Raw genomic sequence first — 25,744 nt, forward strand, 5'->3', positions numbered from 1 at the left:
ACTGATAACCTCGCTGTTGAGTGCCTGTAAGCTACAAATGCACACACATGCTGTCCCGATCTCTCCCAATACAGTGTCCATATTTTCGAGACCTTGAAAGAAGATACTTGTGGCCGTCTATTTGCTTTGGAATAAGACATGCATGGCTGTATACAATCATGTGTAGTGCAACAGGGCAGATTATCAAATACTCTGTTCCACTTTTAGCATTTGTACCAGCTAAAGATGACCGTGGTAGCGGGTAAATGTTAAGTAGTGTAGAAAAAAGAGTAGATAGTATGTGCCCTTGCCCGTGTTTGTATAGTGTGTGCATGAGCAATAATAATGAGGGGAGCAGGGAGTCATCAGAGGATGAGTGCACTCACTTGCTGCACAAGGATATAGAAATGCTTTGACACTTAAGTTGGTAGCATCATGGAAGGCTTGGAGTAAGAGGGCCACTGACAATGTCAACAGGGACCCAAAACAAATGAAACACTTTCTGATGTAAAAAGATGTAACTTTGATGTAAGGCCTATGGATCACATGTTCAATATTATGCTGAAGGTTTAGACTATTGCAAGTTGTAATTGTGAGAGAGGAAGAATTAAAATAATACAGAAGTGCAATTTAAGAGTTCAAAGTTTATTTTGTAGCTTGAATTAGTTGTTGTGATCTCATATTTCAGCACCACACTCCGAAGGATCGAAGTCAAGAAGAAGGGAAAGTTTTTACAAGGTGGTGGGACAGAGTAGCGAGACCACCAGAACAGTTCATATAGGCATGCATAATAAAAAATAACATACATTTGAGTGACAGATCTGACATGGCGAAATGTACCAAGTGCACGCAGCAACTGCAGCACATCATTACTTGGGTTTCTAACACTGGAAAACCACAACCACTGCCTTTTTTTACTGTACATGGTTCCATAGGCAACTGCAAACATTTTTCCGTGAGGCAAGGCACTGACTGCTTGTCTCACAGTTGCATAAATTTATTAACAGTCAGGGCACTTACTTTTGAAATAATAAACAGTTTACTTACTTTTTTCCCATCTACCTATTTTTCATATGACTGTCTCTTATAATTTACAAAGGATAAAAGTTTAGCCAATTAATAGCCCATTAAAGACAATGCACCATCAAGTATCAAATGAATCATTAGAGCTTTCAGAAAAAAGGAGCTGACTTTGCAAGAACAAAATCTTAATGATTTATTTCTAAGAAAGAGTGCCCAGTGGGCAACACAAAGTACTTAGAACACCACACATAGTACACTAGCACATCGAAGATAAATATCGTAGTAACTGGCAGAGATTGAGTCAAACAAATTGATATACAGTCCAGCAGGAAGAATAATTCCAAGTCAGGTGAAGTTAAAAGCATATATTTCTACAGATTTCCTCCAAAATCTTCAAAGAAAACTGAGTTACTAAAGGCTTGTGGACTTCTTTTCTTGGGTGAGAAAAAAAGAAACACCAATTCAGGCAACTTATGACTTATTTGAACAGTTCTCGGGTATCCGTCCGAGTAGCGTTGTAATTTCTCCACAATATTTTGGCAGACGTACACGCTGCCATCTTCAGGTGCCCGAAGATGGCAGCGTGTACGTCTGCCGAAATATTGCGCAGAAATTACGGTGCTACCTGGTCGGATACCCGAGAACTGTTCAAATTGTAAATACACCAGGAAAACTTCATATCGCCTAACTTATGACTTGTCAAAATCATTTTCACAGTCTCTCGTCTCCACAAATACGATGTTATGGGTGGTATGTATGCATTCATATTTAAGGCAGTTAAGTGCCACTAGATGCACAATAAAGGAAATAACCAAAAGAGTAGAAATAATTTGATGTATTTTTGGTAAATGAAACAGTTTTAAAAACTAATGTTTCAACGACTCTAAAAGGGAAAGATTATAAACAGAGTTCTGACTTATGACAAATAATAAAGGCTTCGATTTTGTGAGCATATTTTTAAGACTTTCACAATTAATACACAAGGCCAAGAAATCACACTGTTTCTAAATTAATTACTATGAATCAGCTGCCAATTGTTTTTGCCTAAGATGTTAGGAAGATTAACAACATTAAAATGGTTCTTGTATGACATTGGTCACCAACTTGCTACGTGAGTGAATTACTTAGTCTCAACCTATCTCTGACTGGTTGCTGTTTCTAGAATTACTATGCTGACACTGCTATTTAATATATGATTAGAGCGAGCATTTTTGTCAACATTAGAAACACAGAGGTATCTTGCAAAATAAATTACAATGCAGTCCAATGATGTATACCTGTTATCTCCAACTCCGTCCAATCAGATCTCTTTCCAGAAGCTGCGTCCTCTGGAGACATGATTGTGTGTGCCCTCCGTGAATTGGTGCCTTCATACTTTTCCTTGTGGTTTCGTGACATGTTAAAACCTGTACAGTAAGATGAAAGAATGACTTTCTTAAGCCTGTATGGGGTATACAATAAAATATAGTAACCTAGGAGAAATAACAACCAGTAACATAATATATGTATGTAAACTGCTATGAGCTGCTTTATACGATATGACCATTTCAGTCACAGGATGTCTGTCATAGCAACACTCCCCTTCAGTCCAACATCGTACATATTTGAAATGTCATGCAGTACCTTAAACTTAATTGGTAAATATGCTTTCACTCTCAGTTCTCTTTTCCTAGTACAAAAGTAGGCCTGTTCAATGGTTATAGCCAGGGCTCATTTATGCCCCAACCTGGGGCACCTGAGTGCAATATCTGTACACAGGTTGTATTGTAATTAGAAGCTAAACCTGACATGAGCGAATGTTAAGATGAGAGAAGCAAAAATGTTCTTGTAAATTTGGATCTGCAAACAAGCAGTTTGTGAAATATTATGTTGGTGGATAAGTTCGAAGCATTTTTGTTTTGCATGCTGGTATTTCCTTTGATATGGGTTTATTTACTGAACATATTTTTTTTATTTATAGTTCATTGTTGCTATGTGAGTTTACATAATGTCATTTTGTTATTTGGAGATAGTGAGTGGAGCTGTGGACACTGGAATAATAGAGTGCCAAGTGGAGAAACCGGAACATTTCTGACATATTCTTCTGTTTGAGTTCAAAAGAGGGGTCACAGCAGCGGAGGCACTAAGAAACATTTGTGCTGTGTATGGGGATAATGCTATTGAATAGAGCATGCCAAGAAAATGGATCTCTCACTTTAAGGAGGATCGTTTTGACATTAGTGGCTCTCCATGTTCAGATTTCAATAGAGATTGCTTAAACACATTAATCCACAATGATTCAAGTTAATGTACTCAAGAACTGGCAAATGTGATTAATTTGTGATCATTCGATCATCATGTAACAATTGTGTGCAATGGGAAGGTTCAAAAATCGGCTGTATGAGTACTGCATGCTCCAAGACCAGGAGGAATGGTTGAGCCCAAACAAAGTAGCAACTACCTGTACAATAATCTGTGTGCATTCACAAAACATAATGTTATGTATCTGGTGGAATAGTATGGTGTGGTGTACCACAAATTGCTTCCCTGAGGTGTAACCATCACTGCTGACATTTACTGTCAACAGCTGAGACGTCTTGCAGACGCAATCCAAGATCAATGACCAGGAAGGCTGTATGAAAGGATGCTATTCCACAATAACGCCAGCTAGACTAACAAAAAAATCAATACAGGAACTGGATTCGGAAGTTTTCTACACCCACCTTTTCCATCTATCTTTCAGGCTCAGATTTTCACCTTTTCCGCTATCTGTCAGACACCCTTCCAGGAACTTCCTTACTGGGTAAAAATGCGCTCCCAACATAGCTCAATGAGTTCTTCGTCTAAAAATCATGTTACAGCCACGGAATCGAAAAGTCACTCGAGCACTGACAGACTATTGTAAATAGTGAAGGAGACTATATTATTGCTTTAAAGTCTCTGTTATGTCTATTGTTGTGTTTATTAAACTTGCACAATAATGTTAAAAACTTATACACCAACCTAATAATTGCAAATTTGTGGTTACAAACTGCCACTAACATCTGTATGCAGAACTGTCCTAATGAGCACAAATGATTTTGAAATTTTAGCTAAGGCCTACTTCTGTAAGAAATACAATACTACTTCAGCTGTTCAATGTCCAATGTCAATTTACTGTACATCCTACCAGTAAAAGGAGATGTTCTCAATTTACTGTAGACCCTTACCAGTCAAAGGATACGATCCACATGTTGTTATATTTTGAGACAATACTGCACTAGACTCTGCAGTGGAATGCCAATTCCTTCAAATTCCACCTCCCTGGCCATCTGCTAAATCCTGACAAGACATAGAAGTTTCTGTTCCAATTCTTCAACCATAGCAACAGGAGTGCTGTACACTTCACTTCTGAGGCAAGTCCACACACAACCGTACAGATGATTCATCTCAGCTGACCTCGCAGACCAAGGTAGTGGCTGTGCTCGACCTATCCATCTTAGACCGTATGATTTTTCTGATACTTCACCAGCACAGGGGCCTAGCATTGTCAAAGCTTCACCCTCCATTATTGGCAGTGGACTGGAGTTGAGCTTGTGGCTGAAGATTAAATAATCAAATTGTTGGAAGCTGAAGCTTTGACAATGCCAGCCAAACGTGCTGGCAAAAGGTCAGAAAAAATCATCAAACAAGCATCAGCCGAAGAACCTGAGACAGAAGTCAACAGGCCAATGCCAGTTATGGAAACTTCTTGAGTGAATATTGAGATTAATTTATTTGTGCAATCTATGTTAAAACATCCATTCTTGCGGTCTTTGCACTGGTATCAGTAGCCATGAGGCAGTTACAGGAACAATTATTACTGCAGTACAGGGATAACTAAAATAGCTTGGAAGATTTGTGTATTCTCAAACTCGATAAAGAGCCAGTAGAGTCATATCTCAATGAGTAATTTAAAGCAAACAGTTCTGGACATGAGTACGTAGAAAAACTGAGGCTCCAGTTTAAAGAATAGTTGACCATGCACTTGATAGATATGCAGTGCCTACCTAAAAGAACAATTCATGATGGAAGGGACACTTCCATACTAGCCTATACGTTAACTGTAACAAAACAATTAAAGAAAGAGACACTCCTCTCTAATAAGTGTAAAATAAAGTATAGAGCTATGAATACAGATGATGAAGACACATTTTTGGTTTTCAAGAGAGCAATGGGCAATGCCTACTGTAGCAGAATATTATCAAAGGATCTCTCACAAAAGCCAAAGAAATTCTGGTCATATGCAAAAGCTATTAATGATGGTAAAATCAATTCCTTTCCATGAAGAAAACTCCCGTAGTACTGCCTCAATTCAATTCTCACACTATTGTAAATATCTATTAGTACCTGTGAGGTTGAGAAAGGAGGTCTTTTTTAATAATAATAACAATAATAATAAGAGAGAGAGGTCTTGTAGATATAGTACTTCGTGACTTCCAATAAGCATTTGACATGACTAATCAATTGTTCAACCCTTCTACAATATGAAGGACATTATTATTATTATACATTGAAGCAAAAATATGTGACAAGCAATGCAACTCCTAAAAAAAGTGTTATTCTTAAGTCTCAGTTATCTACATCTGCAGCACAAATCACAGTTTGCAATCACCTGAATTCTCATTGTCTTTCCATTTAATTAGACTATGTAAGAGTATTGCCTTTTTATTAGTCAATTCCATCACCCCATCCCCTCTCCAAATTCCCCATCTCTGCACACTCTTCATTATGTGGGTTTTGACTGAACTGGAAATGAGTGGCTTAATCAATATGGTTCACAACAATTTCAGAAACATATTCCATTTAAATCAATATTTCTATCTGTACATCTACATCTATACTCTGCAGACCACTGTGAGGTGCACAGCAGAGCATACGTCCCATTGTACCAGTTATTGGGTTTTCTTCCTGTTCCATTCATGTACGGAGTGCGGGTAGAATGATTGGTTGAATGACTCTGTGTATGCAGTAATTATTATGATCTTACCCTCATGATCCCTATGTGAGCAACATGTAGGTAACTGTAACATATTCCTAGTGTTATCATTTAAAGCCCTCACTGGACCTGATGCATATGTTTCTATAAGTCGTAGTAAGTAGATCTTATCTGCCTTAACCTGTATTAACTCAATGTAAGGATGTGCAAGAAGTAATGAAGAACTTATGCAGATAATTTAGGAATCTGTGACCAACAGAAGTGAAAGCAGGATACTATTTGCAATTTAATTTAATTTTGAACATTATTACTGCTTTTTGAAGTGCTAAATAACGACTATTTACGTTGTTGTAAGTGTAGCTTAAGGTTTGCTTATGTTTATAGGTAGAGGGTCATTAAGCACAACAGATAAATCCTCTTCAATTAATAGTAAACCAACGAGGCAAGAGTGGATGCGATTTTTTATGTATGAATGGTCATGATGAATTAGACCAGAACAGTGGTTTACACTGAGGGCGCACGCCCACCCTAATCAACACTTGAGAAAGACTGAAACATACCCAAGTGTTATTACTCAGAATCCAGGTATTATTAAGGCATCCAATATTAGCTACAGTACCCATGTGCGAATGGTAGTTCGCTAAAATACGCCATCACACAGGTTACAGGAAACAAATTACAACGTGCGGTAAACAAGACTGTGTATCAAAAACGAGGTAGAGAGAGGGAGAGAGAGGGGGAGAGAGAGAGAGAGAGAGAGAGAGAGAGAGAGAGAGATAGATGTTACGCTTTTCCTAAAAGGAAGAAGGGCATGGGGGTGTACCCTCACAAAAATTTATAAATTCTCTCAAGGCAACCCAGTCGGAGGAATGTGTTTGGTGCAGTTTACCAGCTTACTCTCGGGTAATCCGATTAGAGATTTTAGCGCAACTTTTTTTTTTATAACACCCGAGTAAAAACAACATTTTACCTTCTTTTTTTGGCAGTTTTGTGATGAGCCATCCACAGAAGTAAAATGATTTATTTTGATTGTAATCTTCACGATATTTAGCATCCAATTTTAAAATTATCAGCGGAATGGCAATAAGATGACAATTTATGTGCCTGGCTTTCTCGTGTCAGCTGATCGTTGTGCACAACTCAAACACATGCAGCATTCCGTCTGCTGTTAGGTTATTCAACATTCCACAAATATTTGTAAACTTCATTTCGTTATATTTTGTTTCATACGATGCACTATATGTAACTGGCCTTCGAAATGGCTGTATAAACGCTTGTAAACACTCCTAAAGCCTTATTACACCAATCCAAACACATGTGAACTGCAATAAACTAAACAGACTACCATATCCGAAAAGATGCTACTTGATGTTTCTCATCAGGTTCATGCAAACTACTTGGATTTTGTGTACTACGAGCATATTTTCACGTTAGGCACAGCATGCGGTAACGTAACCACTTCACGAAACTACAACGCACCTTCATCTACCTCCGAACAGACACCAAAATCCTCTATTGCTGGAGTGCACCGATATTACTTTCTTGTAAACAAAACTATCTTGACAAACACTGCTTCGCCATTTATCAAAAGTGTTCGCTACGAGAAATATTCCTCGTTGGATTGGTTGTTGACCTGCGAAATGCTCCGTACTTAGACGAGTGCTGCCGACGGGAGACGATGCTGAGGAATATGGCAGCGACGTTGGGAGGTTAGTAAGCACGGAGAGCCGTCGCTTATTGTATTTTGGCATTGTTCGAAGGTATTCTTCCGACAGTTGGCGCTTTATACACTAGTCATGCGAATCTGACAAGTGAAATAATAAAACGCAGTCGATACATGGTTTAAGAAATTATTATAATTTTTGTAGGTTATGTGTAAACTCTGGCCTAAGCAGGTAAACTTCGTGCACAGGTATTCGTGCCGTGACTTCAAGATTTCTGGTTCCAATTTGTTATGGGCAGGCCAGAAATTTTGCTGCGCGAAAGGGAACTCGCGAAAAAGCAAGAAAAAAGAAAGTTAAAGTGGAGATCAAAAAAGTTGAATGGGTTCCGCCAAAGCTGAGAGAAAAGAAGTAAACACATTGCGTTTACATTTTCTTTCTATTTCTAAATATTGCATGTTACTCAGGTTGATGAATTGCCACATTTGCCTTGTTACAGAGATAAATTGCCACTTATTTCTAAACGTCTGAACGACAGCCACAAGCCAGTTTCCTGTGACGATGTGTGGATTGGCCGGTATTATCAGTGGAGGGTATACGACTTTGTTGAAGCTGTACAGTGTCATCGAGAAACCCATCACCCAACAATGTATAATGTTCCAGATGCACCACTCTTCGCCTTCATTGAACTGGACATGTCCACAGACAAGAAAGTAAGACCAAATTATGTTAAAAATATTTGTTTTAATTTGAAGTAAGTGGATCATGTAATATATTGATTTTGTTGCTTGCTGACCATGCAAGCACCACAATCTATTGTGTCCCTTGCTGCAAATGCAAGCACCATAATCAAGCAAAACAAGAGGAAAAACTAAAGTAGGCCCCTAATCATAAATATTATTGATCAGGTCTGGGTAGATAGTGTATGATTTAACTTCAAAATATTGTTCATTCAGTTCTGTGTAAGGCAAGAGATAACATCATCAGTAACAATATGACACAGAGAAAAGAGGATGTGTAAAATTGATTGTTCTAATTTCCTGGACGTGTCAATTGACCGGGACATAAATTAGAAATCACGTATTGTAGATCTTCTCAAATTATGGAGTTCAGCTAAATTTGCTCTATGTGTAATTGCTGATATTGGGTGTGAAAGTAATAGAACTCTTTCTTGTCTTGGATGTCATATAGAATAATTTTCTGGGGGAAATTCCATGTATAAACAGAAGTAACTCGTTTCACAAAAATGTGCTATAAGGATATCTAGGGGCCATCCTCATGCTTCGTGTGGACAATTTCTTGAAAGAGTGAAGAATATTAACAACATAATTTTATGTTACAGCGGAACAACAGCGATCATAGTTAACAGTACAACTGGAAAAGGCCTGGATTGCTTTTTTTCAGTTTGTAGCAACATTCTCACAATATGTATACTCTCAGATTTAGGCCTTACTTAAAAATATGGCCAAATAGTAGTATTCATAAGTGTAACACCATGAACAAAAATAGCCTATGCTATCCATAACTTAACCTTGCTCATACACGGACAGGAACAAAGTATGCAGCCATGAAAATAAATTACCAAGTCCCTCATGAATTAAAGGCGATGTTAGATGGTAAGTTAAATTAAAATAATTTCTACTTGACAGCTTGTGTTCCTTAGGTCAAATTAGAAGCAGGTAGTATGTATGTGGTTAGGATACCTTTATCAAATTTTGTTACAGATTAAAACAAAAAACCCAGTGGTCAGCATGTTGCCTTGTTTTTCACAGAGATAACATCTAATTTATCCCCTCTGACATTCCACATAATAGTTAGTTATCATGAATATGATCAACATCACATGGGGAGAAAATCACATAAAATTAACTGAAATTAAACCATATTATTTATTATGTGTTCTTACTCAAAGGATATAATGAAAGATTTCTACTGTAACACTCTTTATTTTACAGATGTTAGCAATACCTCTCTCTACAATTTATCCCACAAAACTTCTTTACATACTAATTTTTCCAAGTATCTTTCAACACCTAAATACGTTTAGTGTGCCATAGCTCCATAGTTCGTCAGCTACAAAAGAATAATTCCTTTGTAGAGTTGTCATCAGAACTGACAGATGTTTACAGTTTTGAATCCTATTGAAGACGTGTATCAAATAAAAATGATGGATCAGTTTTAACATATCCCCCAGGCAGCTCATAACTCTTGTATGAGTACATTTGTGGCAAGCATGGGCCTTTTTTTCTCAGGCTCATTCAGGCCTCCTGCTGACAATCCAGCTTGCTCATAGAATGTTGATACTGACTTTTCCTACTTTGTTTCATTTACTTTAGATAACATGTTTCAGTTAACTTGTGTTTGATCCCCTAATCTGGATTTGACCACCTTTCAAAGTTTTTTACCGATCATGCGTGCCTTGTAGGAAGGTCGCCCAAAATTGAGTAGCCAGTCAACATGACGATTTGTCAGTTATGTGTATAGTGGAAGCCGCTAGCCATGCAGGGACTGTACCGTTGATGTCAAAGCTGCCGCCCTCCAGTGGGTGCTGAAGAGGAGGTGCCTGTTCATTTGGGGCTTTGAAACTCAGGCACTGGTTATCATGCCAAATGGGCTTTGCTCTGATTGGGTGGTACCCACTGGAAGAGCATTCATTTGAAGTATGAGGCATCACGAAATGGCCTAAGTTATCTGCCGTGACCTTGAGGCTCCAGCAGTCTCCTCACCCAGACTGCAATTCAGGCTGGTAGTTACAACACTAGGAACTTTACCTACTTGAGCTTGCCACAGGAACAAAACAAACCAAGGGACTTGCAGACAGTTATTCCTCTCTGTTCCTGGTTTTTTATCTGAACAAATGGTGGATCTTTCCTCTGTATGGAACTATTATTGTTTCTGGAGAATATGAAAACTGACTAGGCAAACTCTCTTCCTGTAGCAAATTACAGAGTTATTTTATCGTAATTAAGGCATCAAATCCTACCCAGTCCCAGGCATTACTCTCCTGTAAACAACTTGGTGATGTACATCATAAAAACCTCAGCATGATACAGCGATTAATTTTTCACTGCAATCTGACCTACACATGGCCAAAGAACACTTAGAGAGGATTCCTCACTCCCGGGTTCGATTCCCGGAAGGGTCAGGGATTTTCTCTGCCTCGTGATGGCTGGGTGTTGTGTGCTGTCCTTAGGTTAGTTAGGTCTAAGTAGTTCTAAGTTCTAGGGGACTGATGACCATAGATGTTAAGTCCCATAGTGCTCAGAGCCATTTGAACCATTTTTGAGGATTCCTTCACAAGGCCTGCTAGACAATGAGGTAGACACTGGTGCATTCATTCTCACTTTTGAGAGGGATTTTGGTGTGCATCACCACCTGCAGGAGATTCCACTTTGTGCGGTAGAGGCCTTCTGATTGACCAGCTTCGTTTCAATCTTAATCTGTGTCTCCTCAATGACAGCACTCATTCACATTTTAATGCCAGCCATGGCACCTTTCCGGCTATCGACCTACAATCTCTTTCGCCGATCTCGTGGCTTCAGTACAGTGGTCGATGCACAACTATCTTTGTTACAGTGCCCTCCACCCAAAATATCATTTACCACATTGAGCCCTTGAAAAGCTGACTAGCTACCATGTATCTGTGCCACTCCATTCACACCCCACTGATATTGTGGGAAACGTCGCCAACGGAATCTCCTATATTGCTGGATCAGCTATCCCCCTTTTGTACTGACCACACAGCTATTGGCCAGTGCCATGGTGGACAAAAGACATTGCAACAGCTATTGAGGATCATCCACAAGCCCTACAATGCCTAACATGACACCCTTCACAGACTATCCTCATTACTTTTAAGCAGCTAAGGATTGTTGTCTAATGAAATGCAGTGAGAAGTAATGCTGTGAGCACTACTTGTCCTCCTCGGATCTTCATACCAGGTGTGGGCCGACCTCGGTAGTTTGCTCGGCCACCAAAGCTCAACAACTGTCTCAGCTCTCCTCCTCCATGGTGGAACATCTACATCTACATACATACTCCTCAAGCCCCTGTACCCTCCCAGGGGGCTCGCTGCTCTTTGGTGGGTTCGTGCTTGGCTACCACGTGGCCCCAGCCTTTGCAGCATCTTTTCCTTTCCATGCTGCATGTCTATCCTCTTGCTATTCTTTTTGCCCTCCCTTGGGGAACATGTCTGGGGTGTTTTTGGGAATGTTCTGCATCGTCCATAGCTGACGTAAGAATGGTCTCACCACTTGTGTTTCATTCCTTTTTACCTTCTTCATTCACCTTCTCCTGTCCTCCATCTGCTTCGGCGTTTGAAGGTCCTCTTTTTTGTCTTCTTCACTGTGCACTCCTGAAGGCTGTCCCGTGTGTCTGATGCAAAAACAGGTGACTGGGTAACATGTAATTTCCAGCCCCACGTCAACAGGTAGGATTTGCACATATCCCCTGGTATAAGCCAAGCCCAGGGAGGAGTGGTAGCCTGAGCTGCTACCTTCCCAAATTTCTGATTGGTCCCTCTGTCAGGTGTCGGAGGTGTGACCTGAGGTGTGAACAATCGACGAAGGTGGGTTCGCTCCCTGATGAAGGGTCCCCCAGGTTGAAGGAGTGCGCCATCAGAGATTCTGGCAATCGTGGGGGATTTTCTCACAGTGACCAGTCTTCATGTTGCAATCCATGTCTACCAAATGTAAATGGAATGAAGCTCCCGATTCAAAGACCCTCCCAGCTGCACCACAGTTCCTAATGATTTCCTGTACTGAAGACGGTCAGTCCTTTCCAATGGTAAATCCATTTGTAATACAGAGAGGTGTTGATGCAGTTGCCGGCCCTGTGAATTCCTACTCTCATTTATACTACGGCACTTTGATTTTTGGAGATTACTTATGATTCTCAAGCTCAACAACTGCTTGCCACTTCGCTTCTCCGTGGCTATTGTATTTGTGTCGAGGCTTGTAGAGCTCTGAATTCATCCTGTGGTGTTATTTACACTAGGCTGCTCAATAGTCGACTGAGGCAGAGATTCAGATGTACCTCTCTGATTAGAGTGTCATTGCCATCCATCAGGTGATGAAAAAGGTAGATGCCTCCCCAGTGCCCACACGCACTCTTTTTCTCACTGATAGTTGTGCTTCCACCAAAGATCAAAACAGGCTATGAAGTTACCATAGTCCAACCATACATTCCAAGCACAATGCACTGCTACCAATGTCACCATTTCAACCACACTCAAGTGCCTTGTCAACACTCGGACAAATGTGTTACCTGTGGTGGGGATCCGCATGAGGGCGATTGTCCGCCTCATTCTCCGTGCTGCATCAACTGCAGTGGCGATCATACTGCTGCCTCTCGAGATTGTCCTGTGTATCTCGATGAACGTTCTGTGCACGTGATCTGGATAAAGGAAAAAGTACCTTACCCGGTCACTTGCAAGTTATTGGCTAGTTGCAAACCCTGCATTTTACCGTCTGGCACTTACAGTACTGCTCTTGCTATATCTCCCTCCATGAAGGAGATGGCCACACAGACATGCAGCCTCAAATTCAGTTCTGAGGCTGTAAAATCGCCCATGTCATGGTAGCATCACTGTCTCCTCATCCAGTTGTGCAACAAGCCATCAGACTCTTGCCTCACACGGTGAAGTCACCAGCTACACAACTGGAAGGCTGGAAAGGATGGAAGGAATACATTGAGCCGCCATTTTGGGAAGATTTCGAGCTCCTCCCACTATTACCCTGCCTTCCTCCATTGGTAATGAGCGGAGGAGGCTCGAGATATACCCTTTTCTTCTCAGAATCCTGAGTGCTACATGCCGCCTTTACTTTGAGGGAGCTAGATCGTGCTCTCAGTTCATCTCGATCCTCCCCTTTAGGGTGAGACGCTTTCACATTCAGATGTTGCAGCTCCTTTCTCTTGTGGGCAAGCACTTTCTGCTTAATACATACAACCGGACATACAACCACATCTGGGCAGAGGGCACGTTTCTTGAACAGTGACGTGAAGCCACTGTCGTACCCATACCTAAGCCCAGTAAGGGCAAACACCTTCCTTCTGGCTACTGCCCCCTTTCTCTCACCACCTGTATTTGCAATGTGATGGAACGTGTGATTCATGCATGGTTGGTATGGTGGCTCGAGTCCCGCAATTCCCTAACCACTGCACAGTGTGGATTTCGAGCACAACATTCTGCAGTTGACCATCACGTCACTTTGCCCACCCATGTCATGAATGGTATTCTGTGGAAATCCCAGCCTGTGGCCATGTTTTTCGATTTGGAAAAAGCCCATGACACTATTTGGAGGACTTGTATCCTCTGTAATCTCTACACGTGGCGCTTCCGTGGCCGCCTGCCCTGTTTCCTTCAAGGTATGTGTGGGTTCTGCCTTGTTGGACACCTTTATCCAGGAAAGTGGTGTGCCTCAGGGTTACGTGCTGAGTGTCGTCCTCTTTGCTATCGCCATTAACCCTAGAATGGCCTGTTTCGGCCCGACATCTCCAGCTCCCTTTTCTTGACGATTTTCCTGTTAAATGCAGTCCTTCGTGGACTTGTCTCCTTGACTGGCATCTTCGACGGTTTCTCAATCATCTTTACTCGTGGAGCATTGACAGTGGCTTTTGTTTTAACACTGTCAAAACAGTTTGTATGAATTTCTGGCAGCGCAGTTGGTTTCTTCCACTGCCTTTACATCTTGGGACTGTAGCTCTTCCATTCATTGAAACTATTAAATTCATGCTTGATAGGAAATTTTCATGGTCCTTCCATGTGTCTTGTCCTGACGACCTACTGTATGTGGTCACTCAGTGTCCTATATGTCCTCAAAGATACTTCTTGGGGTGCAGATTGAACAACCCTCCTCCATTTGTACCAGTCGGTCCGAAACTAGATTACAGGTGTTTCATTTATGCATCTGCACGTCCGGCCCTCTTACACCGACTTAATACTACCCACCATCATGGCATTTGTTTGGCCACTGTCACATTTTACACAACCTCGATTGAGAGTCTGTTGCAGAAGCTGCCACACTACTAGATATACATGCCATTTGTGTGCCATGCATGGCCTCCCATTCTATGCCGCCTCCTTCAAATTGTCCTTTGATCAACTGTATGGCGTGTGTCGGTCTTCTCTGTCACCTCCTGGAGTTCGCTTTCAGTTCTTGCTCTGGCAGATTAACTTCACGCTACCTGCAACTGTCCCGGTGGATGTAAACCCTTCACCACCTTGGCTTTGTGCAGCAGCCTGTGTTCGCCTTTGACAACATTTTTTGGTATCAGCTTTCAAAACACTGCTCAGTATTTACAGCAGAGCACTTCGCCCTGTATCAGGCCACATAGTACATACACTCCTGGAAATGGAAAAAAGAACACATTGACACCGGTGTGTCAGACCCACCATACTTGCTCCGGACACTGCGAGAGGGCCGTACAAGCAATGATCACATGCACGGCACAGCGGACACACCAGGAACCACGGTGTTGGCCGTCGAATGGCGCTAGCTGCACAGCATTTGTGCACCGCCGCCGTCAGTGTCAGCCAGTTTGCCGTGGCATACGGAGCTCCATCGCAGTCTTTAACACTGGTAGCATGCCGCGACAGTGTGGACGTAAACCGTATGTGCAGTCGACGGACTTTGAGCGAGGGCGTATAGTGGGCATGCTGGAGGCCGGGTGGACGTACCGCCGAATTGCTCAACACGTGGGGCGTGAGGTCTCCACAGTACATCAATGTTGTCGCCAGTGGTCGGCGGAAGGTGCACGTGCCCGTCGACCTGGGACCGGACCGCAGTGACGCACGGATGCACGCCAAGACCGTAGGATCCTACGCAGTGCCGTAGGGGACCGCACCGCCACTTCCCAGCAAATTGGGGACACTGTTGCTCCTGGGGTATCGGCTAGGACCATTCGCAACCGTCTCCATGAAGCTGGGCTATGGTCCCGCACACCGTTAGGCCGTCTTCCGCTCACGCCCCAACATCGTGCAGCCCGCCTCCAGTGGTGTCGCGACAGGCGTGAATGGAGGGACGAATGGAGACGTGTCGTCTTCAGCGATGAGAGTCGCTTCTGCCTTGGTGCCAATGATGGTCGTATGCGTGTTTGGCGCCGTGCAGGTGAGCGCCACAATCAGGACTGCATACGACCGAGGCACACAGGGCCAACACCCGACATTATGGTGTGGGGAGCGATCTCCTACACTGGCCGTACACCACTGGTGATCGTCGAGGGGACACTGAATAGTGCACGGTACATCCAAACTGTCATCGAACCCATCATTCTACCATTCCTAGACCGGCAAGGGAACTTGCTGTTCCAACAGGACAATGCACATCCGCATGTATCCTGTGCCACCCAACGTGCTCTAGAAGGTGTAAGTCAACTACCCTGGCCAGCAAGATCTCCGGATCTGTCCCCCATTGAGCATGTTTGGGACTGGATGAAGCGTCGTCTCATGCGGTCTGCACGTCCAGCACGAACGCTGGTCGAACTGAGGTGCCAGGTGGAAATGGCATGGCAAGCCGTTCCACAGGACTACATCCAGCATCTCTACGATCGTCTCCATGGGAGAATAGCAGCCTGCATTGCTGCGAAAGGTGGATATACACTGTACTAGTGCCGACATTGTGCATGCTCTGTTGCCTGTGTCTATGTGCCTGTGGTTCTGTCAGTGTGATCATGTGATGTATCTGACCCCAGGAATGTGTCAATAAAGTTTCCCCTTCCTGGGACAATGAATTCACGGTGTTCTTATTTCAATTTCCAGGATTGTACAACGGTGACACAGGCTTTTCTATTTTGTCATCTGCTCAGACTCTTGGCACCCTTCAGAGCCTCCGTGTGCTGCACAGTGTCAATCCCCTAGTGCAACAGGTCCAGAAAAGCTGCCACTTGCTCACTGTTATGGAGCCACAGTGCTGTTTGTGGGTTCCTGGTCGCATCGGTCTGACAGGAAATGAGGCTGCTTCCAAGGCTGCAGACTTCGTACCTCAGCTCGCTAGTTCTTACATTCCCTCTGATGATCCCTGAGTTGCCGTCCGTCAGCTGTGGGGTTACTTTGGCATCACCATTGGTCCTCCCTCATGAGAACAAGCTCCAGGATATTAAGGCTCTCCCAGTGGCTTGGACGACCTCCTCTCCCTCCGAGGAGTTCATTTTAACTAGGTTGCATATTGGGCACTGTCCTTTTAGCCATCACCATTTGTTAAGTGATGCTTCCCAACACTTTGTGTATGTTGCGCCCAACTTTTAACTGTCCACCATTTCCTGATGGAATGCCCTTATTTAATCGTTTATGTTCCTCTTCCCTTTCCAAGCTGCAGTTTGTATTCTGATATTCTTTTTCCCTCCCCTCGGGATCATGTCTACAATATTTTTGGGAATGTGTTCTGAGGTTTTAACAGCCTCACATCAGAACAACCCGTCGTCTGTTTTTTCTTTCTTTCTTTCTTTGTAATCCTTCTTCTAACCTTCCTCTGCTTCGGAGTTTCAGGTTCCTCTGGTTCTTCTTTCTCAGTGTGCACTCCTGAAGGCTGCCCCTACATTTGACACGTAACAGGTGATTTGGTAACACATAATTCCCAGCCTTGGATTGACAGGTAGGGTTCACCCATACCCCCTGGTACAGGCCAGGCCCTTGGAAGGGTGATTGCCGAAGCTGTTACCTTTCCAAATTGCCAGTTGATCTCTCTGTCAGGAGTTCTAGACCCCCTGCAGGTCCGGGAGTTAGAATAGGCCTGAGGTATTCCTGCCTGTCGTAAGAGGTGACTAAAAGGAGTCTCACATATTTCAGCCCTTATGTGATGGTCCTCTGTCGGGTTTGACCTCCATCTTTCTAAATTTTCACAAAGAGCGAGCCAATTGGGGAAGGGCGCCTTACATGGTGCATCGTGTCCATTGTGCATCGAGATCTTTAGCCTGCTTTCTCGTTGTCACATTGCAGTCATGCTCATTCTCCATCTCTTGGGAAAGGACACCTCTTTGGGTGCATTTTTCACCATGCACCTTGCAGTGTTGCTTTCTGCGTCAATGATGACCATGGACTTCTTCACACCTCATATCCAGCATGGTAGCCTGTCCATTGTGGTGGGATCGCCATGTACCCTGTTGGTTGTAGCCCCCTAACAACACAGGGATCCTGCCAAGTGGCCCTGCTGATGCTGGGTGGCACCCATGCGGAAGGTCTCTTGTCTGAGTGGGTGGCATCAGGACGGATGACACGCCATGAAATGTAGTACGTCATCTCTTGCTGGTGGTCCACCACCAGCAATCTCTAAGCGGGCAGTCTAACTTCAATGTTAAGCAATATGACCCCAAATTGTTCCCCTCCCTGGCCACACCATGGGAGGAATGCCAGGCTAAGGATGATAGTGAAGCTTACTCGCCCCTAGTACCTCGTATGTCCATGAAGCCTCAGTTTTTTGTGGAGCATTTGGAGGACAAGTTTGGGGAGGTGGAGGGCTTGTCCAAAATACGCTCTGGGTCAGTCTTGATAAAAACAGCATCCTCTGCCCAGTCATGAGCATTACTAGCTTGTGACAAGTTGGGGAATGTTTCTGTTTCCGGCACACCCTGTAAGAGCTTTAATATGGTCTAGGGTATTATATTCCACAGGGACCTTCTTTTGCAGTCTGACGACGAGCTGCACACCAATTGGGGTCCGAAGGATAATCAGGTTGCCACCTGTGCCTTCATATTGGCCTTCGAGGATGACACATTGCCTGAGAAGGTCAAGATGATGGTCTACCGCTATGACATCAAGCCATATATCCCTCCCCCAATGCTGTGCTTTAAGTGCTGCAAGTTCAACCATATGTCTTTCTGCTGTACTTCCAGTGTCACATGTCGAGATTGTGGACATCCATCACATCCCAATACTCCATGTGCCCTGCCTCCAATCTATGTCAACTGCGAAGAGCATCATTCAACTAGCTCGCCAGACTGCAGGATTTTACAGAAATAGAGGAAAATCATGGAATATAAGACCGTGGACCAACTAACCTGCACTGAGGCTAAGACGAAATTGAGCACGTACATCCTGTGGCTATGACCTCCTCTTACGCCGCCGCTACAAGAACAGTTGTCGCCCCATCAATTCCTCGCATTCCTGCCGCCTCTCAGAACCAGAAGATTACACCTGCCCCTTTGACAGTGGGGAGCACTTCCCTCCCTGTTGCTCCTGCACCACCTACTTCGGGAGCAACAGCCCCCCAACCATTGGGGACGGCAGTCCTCATTTCCCAGGCAGAGAAGCGTAAGTCTTCTTTAGCTCCTCTCGCTAGGAAGGGGTCTCTTGGGTCACTCCCTTCCCAGGTTTCTGCTAGTGGGAAAGATGACACCTGCCAGTGGCTGAAGAGCCCAAAAGCAGCTGGTCGTAGGTTTTAATGCTCATCCTCAGTCTCGAATACTGAATCAGTGAAGTCCTACCAGCCAGCGAAATCAAAGGAGCAGCAAGGGAAATCCAAAAAGAAGGTCCCCAAGACCAAGGGAATTGCGGTAGCACCCACACCACCACTAACTACAAGCTCTGTGTCTGCAGGTGAGGTGGAGATTCTGGCATCCGCTGAGGACCTATATCTCGCCGGACCATCAGACACAATGGATATAGATTGCTCAGGCAAAAATTCAGTGGCAGCAGGTGACCGAGGCATAAACTGCCTCACTGAATGTTCCGTGCCTTCCCAGTCTCACGATGACGTCACCCTCCAGTGGGATTGTGGTGGTTTTTTCCACCACCTGGTTGAGCTACAGCAACTGTTAAGCTTTACACTTGCTTTCTGCATTGCTCTCCAGGAAACCTGGTTCCCGGCAATGCAGACCCCTGCCCTCCACTGCTATAAGGGATACTACAGGAACTGTAGTGACTATAATAGAGTGCCATGTGGAGTTTGGGTTTATGTCCTAAACTCGGTCTGTCGTAACACTGTGCCCCTTCAAACCCCCTGTTGAAGCTGTGGCTGTCAGAATAAGGACGACACAGGAAATAACTTTCTGCAATGTATATCTTCCTCCAGATGGTGCAGTATCTCTGAATGTATTAACTGCAGTGATTGATCAACACCCTAAACCTTTCCTATTTTGGGAGATTTTAATGCACATAACCCCTTGTGGGGTGGCACTGTGCTTACTGGCTGAGGCAGAGATGTTTAAACTTTACTGTCCCAGGTTGACCTCTGCCCTTTAAATACTGTGGCCACCACACATTTCAGTTTGGGTCATGGTAGTTACTCGGCCATTGATTTGTCAATTTGCAGCCCAGGACTTCTCCCATCTATCCACTGGAGAGCACATGATGACCTGTGTGGTAGTGACCACTTCCCCATCTTCCTGTCACTGCCCCAGCATTAGGCCCACGGACACCTGGCCAGGTGGGCTTTAAACAAGGTGGGCTGGGAAACTCTGCTGTCACCATTGAATCTCCCCCACACAGGAACATTGATGTGGTGGTTCATCAGGTGACTACTACAATCGTTTCTGTGGCAGAAAACACGATCCCTCGCTCTTTAGGGTGCCCCCAGTGAAAGGCAGTCCCTCAGTGGTCAGCGGAAGTTGCTGAAGCAGCATGTCTCGACCACTGGGTGCCATCCATTACCTTCCCAAGTCTGGGCAAAGATCAAACATGTTTTCAGGTACCAGACCCCAATAGGTGTTCCTGGTATTAACATAGATGACGTGTTATAAACCGATGCAAACGCGATTGCCGAGCAGTTTGCTGAGCACTATGCTCGAGCCTCTGCATCGAATAATTACCTCCCAGCCTTTCCCACTCTCAAACGGCGGCTGTAAGAGGAAGTACTCTCGTTTACTACATGCCACAGTGAATCCAATAACACTCCATTTACAGAGTGGGAGCTCCTCAGTGCCCTTGCTCATTGCCTCGACACGGCTTCTGGGCCAGATAGGATCCACAGTCAGATGATTAAACATCTCTCATCTGACTACAAGTGACATCTCCTCGTCATCTTCAATCAGATCTCGTGTGATGGCATCTTCCCATCGCAATGGTGGGAGAGCACCATCATTCTGGTGCTCAAATCTGGTAAAACCCTGCTTGATGTTGATAGCTATTGGCCCAACAGCCTCACCAACGTCCTTTGCAAGCTGCTGGAACGTATGGTGTGTCAGCAATTGGGTTGGGTCCTGGAGTCACGTGGCCTGCTGGCTCCATGTCAGGGCAGCTTCCGCTAGGGTTGCTCTACCACTGATAATCTTGTGTCCCTCGAGTCTGCCATCCGAACAGACATCATATCCTTGCTATATTATACGAGTGGGGTCTCAAAGGCCAAAATTTCCTGTTGCTTCGTACTTTCCAAGTTGGTGCCTCCCATAGTCGCCCCCCATATCCAGGAGAATGGGGTCCTGCTGGACTCTGTTTTGAGTGTGTCTCTGTTTTAAGTGGCCATTAATGGTCCGGGAGCAGCTGTAGGGCCATCCATCCCACCTTCTCTGTATGCAGACGACTTCTGTATTTCGTACTGCTCCACTAGTACTGGTGTTGCTGAGTGGCATCTGCAGGGAGCCATCCACAAGGTGCTGTTGTGGGCTCTATCCCATGGTTTCCAGTTTTCGACTGCAAAGTCATGTGTTATGCACTTCTGTTGGAATTGTACCGTTCATTCACAACTTTACCTTATGATGGTCCACTCGTTGTAGTGGAGACATATTGATTCTTAGGACTGGTTTTCGATGCCTGATTGACGTGGCTTTCTCATCTTCGTCAGCTGAAGCGGAAGTGCTGGCAGCATCTCAGTGCCCTCCACTGCCTGAGCAACACCAACTGGGGTGCAAATCGCTCTACACTGCTGCAGCTCTACAGAGCCCTTGTTCTATCCCACCTTTACTATGGAAGTCCGGTTTATGGTTCGGCGCACCCTCAGCGTTGCGTTCACTCGACCCAGTGCACCACTGTATCGTTCGCCTAGTGACAGGAGCTTTTAGGACGAGTCTGGTGACCAGCGTCCTTGTGGAGGCCGGAGTCCATTGCAGGTTACACATGCACAACTGCTGGCCAGTTACATTGCACATGTCCGTAGTTCTCCTGCACATCCGAATCACCGTCTCCTTTTCCCACCCACGGCGGTTCATCTCCTACATTTGCTGCCCAGGTCATGGCTTCCAATTGCAGTTCGTGTCCGATCCCTTCTTTCTGAACTGGAGTCCTTGCCTTTACCACCTGTACTTGAGGTCCATTCACGTACACCTCCATGGTGTACACCTAGGCCACAGCTTTGATTGGACCTTTCACGTGGCACTAAGGACTCAGTTAACCCCGCGACTCTCTGCTGCCACTTCCTCTCGATTCTTGACATGTACTGAGGCCACGAAGTGGTTTACACCGACGGCTTGATCGCTGATGCTCATGTCGGCTTCGCATATGTCCATGAAGGACATATTGAACAGCATTCCTTGCTCAGTGGCTGCAGTGTTTCCACTGCTGAGCTGGTGGCTATATCTTGTGCTCTTGAGCACATCCATTCATGCCCTGGGGAGTCGTTTCTTCTGTGTACTGACTCCTTGCCTACAAGCTATCAACAAGTTCTACCCTTGTCATACTTTGGTAGTGACTATTCAGGCCCTGGAACAGTCCAGTTGTTCAGTGGTGTTTGTCTGGACCCCAGGTCACGTCAGAATCCCAGGCAACGAACTTACCGACGGGCTGGCCAAACATACTACGCAGAAAATGCGTATGGAGATCGGCTTCTCTGCAAGTGGCTAGTGTTCAGTACTATGCCGCAACGTTTTGCGGGTTTGGGAGACGAAATCGCATAACCTCAGCATGCACAACAAACTGCATGCCATTAAGGAGACTAAGAATGTGTGGCAGTCCTCCATGCGGGCCTCTCGCAGGGACTCTGTGGTTCTCTGTCGGCTCCGCATTGGCCACGCTTGGGTGACACACGGCTACCTCCTATAATGACCCACCACAGTGTCGGTGCGGTGCCCGGCTGACAGTGGCCCATATCTTGGATCTTGGTGAGCTGTCCTGCTTTGGCTGCTCTGGAATGGACTCTTCAGTTACTGGACTCGTTGCCATTAATTTTAGCTGGCAACACCTCATCGGCTATTTAGTTTTACTTTTTATATGTGACAGTGGGTTTTATCATTCTTTATAAGTTTTTGTACCTGTCCTTTGTCCCCTTGTGTTCTCCACTCTAATGCTTTTAGGGTGGACGTTTTAATGTGTCACAGAGTGGCTGGCTTTTGCTTTTTATTCTCGTGGTCGGCCAGCCACGGTCACTGCTCTCTTGTTTTTACCCCTTCTAACTGTTTCTTGCTTCTCTCTGTAGTTTCCTTTTCCTGTTTTGTCCATAGTAGCGTTTGTTGTCTTTCTGTCGTTCTTCTGGTTTCTCCTTTCTCCTGTTATTGTGCTGTATGTCTCCTTTCTTTTCTTTCCCTTGTGTAATTATTTTACCTGGAACAAGGGACCGATGATCGCGCAGGCTGCTGCCTGCCCCATTTACTTCAGCAATTTTTAGAAGACCAAGTTTTCAAAGTATGTATGGGTTTGGCCTTGTCAGACATCTTTATCCAGGAGAACGGAGTGACGGAGTGTCTGAAGGTTCCGTCCTGAGCGTTGTCCTGTTTGCTGTAGCCTTTAAACGTTGTTACGGTCTATCTCCAGCTCCATTTTCATCAATGACTTTGCGAACTATTGCAGTTCTCCACGGATTTGTCTCCTTAAGCGGCATCTTCAGCACTGCCTCGATCGTCTTTACTTGTGGAGCGTTGACAGTGGCTTGCACTTTTCCACTGACAAAACCATTGGTGTGGTGGCAGTGCAGTGGGTTTCTTACACTATCTTTACTTCTCGGTCCTGTTGTTCTTCCGTTCATTGAAACTACGAAATTCCTGGGGATTAAGCGTGGTAGAAAACATTCTTGGTCGACACACGTGTCTTACCTGGCCACACGCTGTACTCAGTCCCTCAGTGACCTACGTGTTCTAAGTGGTACTTCCTAGGTAGTGGATTGGACCACCCTCATCTGTTTGCACCGATCCTTTGTCTGTTCAGAACACGACTTAACGTGTTCTTTATTGATCTGCAAGTCTGTCCATCTTATGCCATCTTAATACAATTTACCATTGTAGAATACGTTTGGCCACTAGCGCCTTTTACACTAGCCCAATTGAGAGTCCCTATGCAGAAGCTGCCGAACTACTGCTGCTGTCAGACCAGCGTGCTGCTTTCCTTAGCAGATAAGCGTGCCGTTTGTCTGCCTTGCGCGGCCACCCATCCTGTGCAGCAGCAGTTTGAAGAGGTCAAAAGTGGCCTCCTGTGTGTCTTGGCCGGTGTTGATAAAGAGTGAAATAGTTGTAGAAGGAAATTGAAAACATTTTTGCTTGACAACTCCGACTCCACAGGCCCAATTACTAAATTTAAATGTAAGTATAGATTACTGTGAAACCAACTATGTAAATAGCCATAATTTCGCTGAGAAAATATTTCATATTTCAGCTCAGTGTGATACATTGCAAATGTGTGTAACATGCAACTAATATTTGTAAGGGTCAGTATTGTTGCTATTGCTGCTTCTCGGAGCAACACTTTGTATGTCATCCGTATTACTAGATAGCTATGGTCACACAGTCCCAGTTGCAAGTTGCCAATCTAATGGCTTCCAGGAGCAACAAAAATTTGATTTTCATTATTTCATAAAGTTATTGACCAAATTTCAAATTTAAAATGCTGTCATCAACTCATTAAGAGGTATAATGTTACACTACAGATTTAACAGTAGTTGAGTATTATTCTGGGTAATTTAGGTGCCTGTCTTAAGACCTATAATCAGTTTTGACTTTTTTAGTATTCTTTGATCTGAAACTAATAAAACCAACATAATTACGGTTTTATGTCTTCATCCGTAAAGGTTTACATCAGGGCCAGCCACGGCATGCCAAAGTTCACGTATGCAGGGTCTGTGAGTCGCAAGTGGGCTAAGGTACAGTCTGTCTCGGCTTTGCTCGTTTGTTCCCTTAAGTACCTGGTACAGCACAACATTTCGTTTAGTATTGCGGTGTTGCATTTTTCGGCCAGCACAAATGTCTTCAGTTCAGCAGCCTCGTGGTGTAAGTGCTGTTTACCTCTCGCTTTTTGTTAGTGATATGAAGGACATTCACAAGTCCAGTGGCTGTTTGCACAAAAATAAGTAGACTAGCATCTTTCGCCACAAAAATGACAGAAGAGAGGTATGACATTTCTCGACGTATATTCTGCACTCATGTAAGTGATGGGTAATTCAAATTTGCTATGAAATGACAGTGCAGCACCATGCAGAAAGAATTTAAAGATTTAGTTGCCAGTAAAGGAAAAAAAATTCCAAAGATCGACAAATGAGATTCGTTGTTCTCTACATCAAAAGCACTTTGTGCTTAATTTTCAGGCATGGAGCATGTGAAAAAAATTAGTGGTATGCAAAGTAAAATTTCTGAAGTCACATGCAGGGTATCAGCTGCAAAATGTGGAACAGTTGTAAATCAAAAAGTCATTGCAGGCATGCCCCTTGACTTAACCAACTTGTTTTGCTGTAATATGCAAGGTCTCCATGAGATTTTATATGTTACTGCAAAATGAGTTGATTAAGTCAAGGGGTATGCGTGGAATGATTTTGTGATTTAAAACTAGGAATTCTTCAATTTATCAAGGAAAAAGGAGTGCAGGAACAAAAATTAGAACATCTGGAATAGAATGCAGAACTTGCATTTTAAGTGAGCTTCAATGCACACTGGTCATAATGACATTGCAAGATGTTCTATACTGCTCTCCTCAGGCACTTTCAATGTCTGCATAATGAGGTTGCAAAAGTGCTACAATATTTTGACCAATACATGTGTGAAAGATGTTCTTTCAATTATGAAACTAAATAAATCACTATTATGTGGCAGCCTGAATGTGAAAATATGTGAAACTGTCTGTGTGAGTCCGTATGCTGACAGTTTGTACCAGATAAAAATTATAGGTCATCAGTGCGCCAAATATAATTCAGTAATACTGAAAATTGGTTTTGTTTTTGATCCGATTGTTGAGAAATGTGAAAAATAAAACCAAGTCATATGCAGTGCTGTGTCATTGCCATTTATATCTGGCACGTTCACAATTTCCCCCCACCTCATGCTGTGACAGCATGGCATGGCAGTTAGGAAAATGTGCCAGCCA

General features: G+C 44.0%; 1 protein-coding gene across 1 annotated transcript in view; it reads left to right on the plus strand.

The window, feature by feature from the left end:
* The first annotated feature begins 7,438 nt into the window (after nucleotides 1-7,438).
* LOC126092550 (39S ribosomal protein L1, mitochondrial) overlaps nucleotides 7,439-25,744 on the plus strand; it is a 66,565-nt gene continuing 48,259 nt past the window's right edge. Inside the window, exons 1-3 of the mRNA XM_049908208.1 lie at nucleotides 7,439-7,647; nucleotides 7,851-8,010; nucleotides 8,099-8,312. Coding sequence (XP_049764165.1) covers nucleotides 7,617-7,647; nucleotides 7,851-8,010; nucleotides 8,099-8,312 — 405 coding nt within the window. The 5' untranslated portion in view covers nucleotides 7,439-7,616. The remainder of the gene's footprint in view (nucleotides 7,648-7,850; nucleotides 8,011-8,098; nucleotides 8,313-25,744) is intronic.

Source organism: Schistocerca cancellata, chromosome 7 (assembly GCF_023864275.1).
Source record: "Schistocerca cancellata isolate TAMUIC-IGC-003103 chromosome 7, iqSchCanc2.1, whole genome shotgun sequence".
NCBI classification, from domain to species: Eukaryota; Metazoa; Arthropoda; class Insecta; order Orthoptera; family Acrididae; genus Schistocerca; species Schistocerca cancellata.